The following is a 7299-nucleotide window of genomic DNA, read 5'->3' on the forward strand; positions in this document are numbered from 1 at the left end:
GGCAAGTTTCAGAAGAAGCCCTTTATCCTGGGCACTACCACTGATGAGGGCTTCCCCCTCATCTATGATGGTTTACAAAGGAGATAAATGATCGCCAGTATGAACAAATCCTTCAGCTTCTCTTTCTAGGGAAAGCACAGTTAGTTCTTAGAGAGTACCCCCCTGCAATGTCAGGAGACGAGCGCCCAACATTTTCTCATGCTGCAACAGACTTAATCTATGCTTGTCCTGCTCGGAGGGTGATCGGAGCTGCCGCTGACATTGACCTGTCAGACATGTGGCTGTATCATTTTGACCAGATGACGGAGGCCAAGGGTGTTGACCTGTGGGGGTCTGACACTGACGAGTGCTCCAACCGCGTCTGTCACGGCTTGGACGTCCCGTATCTCTTCCAAACCCTGAAGCTAGGCGGACTGAACGTGACTGATGGAGAACAGAGCACAGCCGACTCCATGGCCTACTACTTTGGAAACTTCCTCCACACCGGAGATCCCAACAACTCAGGATGGCGAGTTTCCTCCCAGCACCAGGCCCATCCACAACAGTCTGGTGATGTCATCAACTGGCCAAAGTACAACAAGCTCAACAACTACGTCAACATGAAGTTCACGGCACCAACTAACCAACTGGAACAAGGATACCTAGCTGAGAAGTGTGATTTCTGGGACAAAATGAAATAAACAGCGATAAAGCTCCTAAGAATAAGTAAAAACGAAAGGGTAAATAATGATGATTATATTCAAAAATAGATTTTATCAATGACAACAAGGTTCATTTTAAAAAATAAAGGCTACTCTTGCTAATCTAACCACTGAAATGTGATATAATTACTAGAATACTGCAGTCAATTTGATGATTTACATAATCTTTAGAAGATGAAGTCTGTAGCAAGTACAAATAAAACTGATGCAATTTTAGATATTTAAGCTTTGAGTAAGTTCAAAAATCATTTGTTAACACAACAGTCTCTACCTCGCTACCCAATGAAATAAAAATTCTACATGTATATTCATGTACATGGTTATGTTTGCACATCTCTGGCTATTGTAAGGAAAAAACATCTCAGAGCACTACAACTAGAACAGCAGCTGTTGTACTGTTTGCAGTGATTTTTTGTTTTCATTGGTTAAACTGGGTCAGTAAACCTTGGGGTAATGATTGACATTTCTAACCAACATCAACATCTGTACGTAAGCATGTATCTAGGCACGTCCTATAGTAACTGACACTGGTTCACACTCTTGTGAAGGGTTTGTCACATTACTGAAGATCCAGAATTAGTCCTTATAGACATCTGTATAGATTCTCTTTTCTCATTGAGGCCAACTCCTTGTATTTTTCTAATTACATAATGTGCAGTGTAAAATTTTTTCTACATTCATCGTTATTTGTGATTAAAATACATCAAGACCACAAAACCAAGCTTTTGAAGGACTAGTGGTAACAATTCCTTGGAAGCTCTATCAGCATTTTCAGTCACACCCCAAAGGACACAGTGTGTACAGTAAGACCCAACCACTACCTGCTGATAAAAGTACTAGTTACCCCAATGAACAAATGTGTAAATATCAGCAAACATGCTAAAAGAGTGACCTTTGGTTTTTAAACAACAGCATTTGTTATATCCGTACAAAGTCTGTTGTGATCAGTCCACCATGGTGTCTTCACAGCTTCTTCCTGTCCTGCTGCTCTTCATTATGAAGAATGCTGCCAGCATTAATTCTACAGATGGACCCATAGCAAAAACTCAGTTTGGTCCAGTCAAAGGGATCTATGCTGATGAAGCAGCTATCTTCTTTGGGCTGCCCTTTGGCATGCCACCAGTAGGACAAATGCGCTGGAAACCACCACAGCCGTTCCACACTAGCTGGGCACCCAGCACTTATGATGCAACCTTTCCCAGGCCAGGCTGCTACCAGGTGAGCTATACTGGTATGAACTTAGACAGACATTCTACTGTCTTGCTCAAAAACATTATCAGAGACAGACTGTACTTGGTAACATTGATGTAGCAGCCTTTCCCATCTCATGAGAGTATAACATGTTACATGTAGACAGCTTGTACCTTGGGTCCACTAACCCAGTAATGTTAGTCCCGGGTTGTGGGGGCACTGCATGCATGGTGGCCTTGTTAATCAGCCTCCTCCAGCCACACATAGATGTCCTGTTCAAAACATCCTTTGTATTAATGACCTCTTCTCAATATCTCTTTTCTTACTCTTACTTCTCATACAGTATGACAGTTTCCACTTACCTGACCTGGAGGAGAAGCATGGCTGTCCACGGGATAACAAGTTCAGCGAAGACTGCCTACACCTCAACATTTTCACCCCCCTCCCCTTCAACCCTTCAGAAAAGTTACCGGTGGCTATTTGGCTACCAGGGAAACGGTATGTCTATGGCTCAGCTACAAACTTGTTTCTTGAAGGAAGATTTCTGGCCAACAAAACAAGATCTGTCATAGTTACCACTAACTACAGGCTTGGGGCTCTGGGCTTTCTGGTAGCTGGGGAGGGTGAGGGAGCGGCTACAGGGAACTATGGAACACTGGATCAGATAGCTGCCATGCAATGGGTCCAGAGTAACATAGAAGGATTTGGGGGAGACAAAGACCAGGTCACCATCATGGGGCAAAGTTCAGGCGCAGATTCTGTGGCTCTCCATCTCATGGCAGAAAATACTGAACACCTCTTCAAACAAGCCATCATGATGAGTATCCCCTTCATTTCTCACAAAACACTTTCTGAGGCTCTGCAGCTCAGCAAGGTTGTAACTGAACTTCTGAACTGCACCACTGGCAACATGACATGTTTGCGTGCTGTCAAACCTCTTGACATCATGGCTGCACAGAAAAAGACAATACCTGCTGTTCCATACCACCTCATAGAGGAGTATGTGGAGTGGGGTCCCTATGTAGATGGCAACATAGTCAAGACCTCAAACCTTCAGGACATGTTCTTACAGGGCAAGTTTCAGAAGAAGCCCTTTATCCTTGGCACTACCACTGATGAGGGCTTTCTTCTTGTCTACGAATCATGGTTCCCAAGAAACATAACTAAAAGCCAGTATGAACAGATCATTCAGACCCTCTTTCGAGGGAAAGCACAATTAGTCCTGAAAGAGTACCCCCCTGCAATGTCAGGTTCTGAGAACCCAATTCTGTCACGTACTGCCACAGATTTCATTTATGCCTGTCCTGCACGGAGGGTGATCCGATCTGCCACTCACTTTGACCTGTCAGATGTGTGGCTTTACCATTTTGACCAAATCACGGAGTCCAAGGGTGTGAACCTGTGGGGATCTGACTTTGAGTGTTACAATCGCGCCTGTCATGGCTCCGATGTCCCGTATCTCTTCCAAACCCTGAAGCTAGCCGGACTGAACGTGACTGATGAAGAACAGAGCACAGCCGACTCCATGGCCTACTACTTTGGAAACTTCCTCCACACCGGAGATCCCAACAACTCAGGATGGCGAGTTTCCTCCCAGCACCAGGCCCATCCACAACAGTCTGGTGATGTCATCAACTGGCCAAAGTACAACAAGCTCAACAACTACGTCAACATGAAGTTCACGGCACCAACTAATCAACTGGAACAAGGATACCTAGCTGAGAAGTGTGATTTCTGGGACAAAATGAAATAAACAGCGATAAAGCTCCTAAGAATAAGTAAAAACGAAAGGGTAAATAATGATGATTATATTCAAAAATAGATTTTATCAATGACAACAAGGTTCATTTTAAAAAATAAAGGCTACTCTTGCTAATCTAACCACTGAAATGTGATATAATTACTAGAATACTGCAGTCAATTTGATGATTTACATAATCTTTAGAAGATGAAGTCTGTAGCAAGTACAAATAAAACTGATGCAATTTTAGATATTTAAGCTGTGAGTAAGTTCGAAAATCATTTGTTAACACAACAGTCTCTACCTCGCTACCCAATGAAACAAAAATTCTACATGTATATTCATGTACATGGTTATGTTTGCACATCTCTGGCTATTGTAAGGAAAAAACATCTCAGAGCACTACAACTAGAACAGCAGCTGTTGTACTGTTTGCAGTGATTTTTTGTTTTCATTGGTTAAACTGGGTCAGTAAACCTTGGGGTAATGATTGACATTTCTAACCAACATCAACATCTGTACGTAAGCATGTATCTAGGCACGTCCTATAGTAACTGACACTGGTTCACACTCTTGTGAAGGGTTTGTCACATTACTGAAGATCCAGAATTAGTCCTTATAGACATCTGTATAGATTCTCTTTTCTCATTGAGGCCAACTCCTTGTATTTTTCTAATTACATAATGTGCAGTGTAAAATTTTTTCTACATTCATCGTTATTTGTGATTAAAATACATCAAGACCACAAAACCGAGCTTTTGAAGGACTAGTGGTAACAATTCCTTGGAAGCTCTATCAGCATTTTCAGTCACACCCCAAAGGACACAGTGTGTACAGTAAGACCCAACCACTACCTGCTGATAAAAGTACTAGTTACCCAATGAACAAATGTGTGAATATCAGTAAACATGCAAAAAGAGTGACCTTTGGTTTTTAAACAACAGCATTTCACAACAACATGTTATTTCTGTACAAAGTCTGTTGGGATCAGTCCACCATGGCATCTGTGGTGTCAGCACACCTCTCTCTTCTCCTGCTGCTCTTCATGATGAAGAATGCTGCCAGCATTAATGCTACAGATGGACCCATAGCAAAAACTCAGTTTGGTCCAGTCAAAGGGATCTATGCTGATGAAGCAGCTATCTTCTTTGGGCTGCCCTTTGGCATGCCACCAGTAGGAGAAATGCGCTGGAAACCACCACAGCCGTTCCACACTAGCTGGGCACCCAGCACCTATGATGCAACCTTTCCCAGGCCAGGCTGCTACCAGGTGAGCTAGTCCGGTATGAACTAAGGAAGAAATTTTACATTAATTACCTTGCTCAATAACTTTATCTGATACAGACTGTACTTTGTAACACTGATGTAGCAGCCTTTCCCGTCACATGAGAGTATATTATTATTAACATATTACATTGTAGATAACCCAATAATGTTAGTCCCGGGTTGTGGGGGCAATACAGGCATGGTGGCCTTGTTAATCAGCCTCCTCTAGCTTCACTTAGAGGTCCTAATCAAAACGTCCTTTTGTATCATGTACCTCTTCTCAGATCTCTCTGTTCTTACATTTACTTTTACATACAGTATGACTGTTACCACTTACCTGACCTTGAGGAGAAGCATGGCTGTCCACGGGATAACAAGTTCAGCGAAGACTGCCTACACCTCAACATCTTCACCCCCCTCCCCTTCAACCCTTCAGAAAAGTTACCGGTGGCCATTTGGCTACCAGGGAGACGGTATGTCTATGGCTCAGCTACAAACTTGTTTCTTGAAGGAAGATTTCTGGCAAACAAAACAAGATCCATTGTAGTCACCACTAACTACAGGCTTGGGGCTCTGGGCTTTCTGGTAGCTGGGGAGGGTGAGGGAGCGGCTACAGGGAACTATGGAACACTGGATCAGATAGCTGCCATGCAATGGGTCCAGAGTAACATAAAAGGATTTGGAGGGGACAAAGACCAGGTCACCATCATGGGACAAAGTTCAGGTGCAGATTCTGTGGCTCTCCATCTCATGGCAGAAAATACTGAACACCTCTTCAAACAAGCTGTCATGATGAGTATTCCCTTCATTCCTCACAAGACACGTTCTGAGGCTTTGCAGCTCAGCAAGGTTGTAGCTGAACTTCTGAACTGTACCACAGGCAACATGACATGTTTGCGTGCCGCCACACCTCTTGATATTATGGCTGCACAGAGCAAGGCAATACCTGCTATTCCATACCACCTCTTAGAGGAGTATGTGGAGTGGGGTCCTTATGTAGATGGCAGCCGCAAAGCCACGTACTCGATAGAACGAATTTGGAACATGTTTTCTTTGCAAGCAGATCACTCCGCCATCCTTAGCAACGGCGTTGCTAAGGGAGACCTTTTTCAGCGCGGCGGGATGAAATTTCATCCGACAGTTTGACAGCAGATTGCTACACGAAGATCGTCCTCTGAGTCCGAGATGGCGGTAGGTGTCAGACGTTTATTTCACTGGCTCTCAGTATAATCCACTTTTGCGGGGTTTTATGTCGATTTTAGCCTAGTTTCCGAATCAAACTCGGCACACGGTAAAATCAACAAAATGGCCGCCCAGGACTGGTCCAAATTTTGGTCATATTTTAATTTCGGGGGAAACACTTTACGCCCTGGCTTTCGTGTATATCGATAAGTGAATAAGATGTGTTGAACCTTTGGCTATCTCCGGTATGAATATCCTGTTGGTTTGAAGTCTGGATAGGTTTGCAATTTTATGTCTACTGGGGTCACTTTTTTGGTGATTTTATGGCGTAATCGCTACCTCAGTGTTTACAGTCCGATAGCATGACATCAATTTTTTTATTCAATCTGTGACGCCTAATGGCGGCAATATGTTTATTTTTTTGTAAATTGCGTCGCTATCATTACATTGTTTCCGATGAAATAGCTCTAGTCTCAGTTAAGTCGTACATTTATCTGTTATAAAATAAATGATCACAGTATAATAGTTACATCGATGAGGAACCTTTAAGTTGTAAGTTGTATTATAGAAAATTCATTCCCTTCTATGTGTTTATGTGGAAATTTCCCGCCAACATAGTCACTTGTTGTTATGCAACGACTGGTTGTCATGCAACGTAAACAAACGCATGACAACTGGGCTTCAAAAATTTGTAACAATTTCTTACTACAATGCAGTGTATAGGGTTACATTATTACCTCCTTGGTTGGAGTGAAGAGAGTAAGAATAGGCACACTTGAACACTATTGCTTAAAAAAAACTGCACAAAATCTATGCATCTTTCGGCATTTAAAGATGCTTTACATGAATAACGGTGAATATTATTGACAGTGAATATTGTGGTGAAGCTAGTAACACTCACTTATCAAATAAGCAAAGCATTAAGTACAATAAATTAATTAATTGTTTTTCATTTCTATTGCAGGTCATCGTAGGATTCAGCGATTCTATTTGCAAGTATCTGGCCAACCATGCCACCTTTTCTCCTGACATTTTGTTTTCAATGCATGCTCACCCTGGCGCTTCAGTTTATGATTTGACCCTTGATATTTCACGTCACCCTTTTGTTGAGCCGGATGTCGTGTTCGTGCACGTGGGGACCAACGACCTTCCCATGCACCGTCCACTCAGCCGGACCGTTGATGATTTCAGTTCCCTTATTTCGGTTGCCAAGTCTCG

At 42.8% G+C, this 7299-nt stretch overlaps 3 protein-coding genes across 4 annotated transcripts in view; 2 read left to right on the forward strand and 1 right to left on the reverse strand.

The window, feature by feature from the left end:
• LOC118417187 (exocyst complex component 2-like) overlaps positions 1 to 7299 on the reverse strand; it is a 62981-nt gene that overhangs the window by 24876 nt on the left and 30806 nt on the right. The window lies entirely within an intron of this gene.
• LOC118417189 (crystal protein-like) lies at positions 1641 to 3898 on the forward strand. Its single transcript, XM_035822638.1, has 2 exons — positions 1641 to 1919; positions 2236 to 3898. The coding sequence occupies exons 1-2, from the start codon at positions 1656 to 1658 to the stop codon at positions 3643 to 3645; spliced, it is 1674 nt and encodes a 557-aa protein (XP_035678531.1). The 5' UTR covers positions 1641 to 1655; the 3' UTR covers positions 3646 to 3898.
• LOC118417188 (cAMP-regulated D2 protein-like) overlaps positions 3706 to 7299 on the forward strand; it is a 23335-nt gene continuing 19741 nt past the window's right edge. The window contains exon 1 of the mRNA XM_035822636.1: positions 3706 to 4903. Within this exon, the coding sequence (XP_035678529.1) occupies positions 4592 to 4903 (312 nt within the window). The 5' untranslated portion in view covers positions 3706 to 4591. The remainder of the gene's footprint in view (positions 4904 to 7299) is intronic.

Source organism: Branchiostoma floridae, chromosome 6, assembly GCF_000003815.2.
Source record: "Branchiostoma floridae strain S238N-H82 chromosome 6, Bfl_VNyyK, whole genome shotgun sequence".
In the NCBI taxonomy this organism is placed as follows: Eukaryota; Metazoa; Chordata; class Leptocardii; order Amphioxiformes; family Branchiostomatidae; genus Branchiostoma; species Branchiostoma floridae.

What these genes read in the sequence shown, in the direction of transcription:
- LOC118417189 (XM_035822638.1), top strand. Translation starts at nt 1,656, where the DNA reads ATGGTGTCTTCACAGCTTCTTCCTGTCCTGCTGCTCTTCATTATGAAG. An exon ending in CCAGGCCAGGCTGCTACCAG is followed by an intron (nt 1,920 to 2,235) that starts GTGAGCTATACT and finishes CTTCTCATACAG; the next exon opens with TATGACAGTTTCCACTTACC.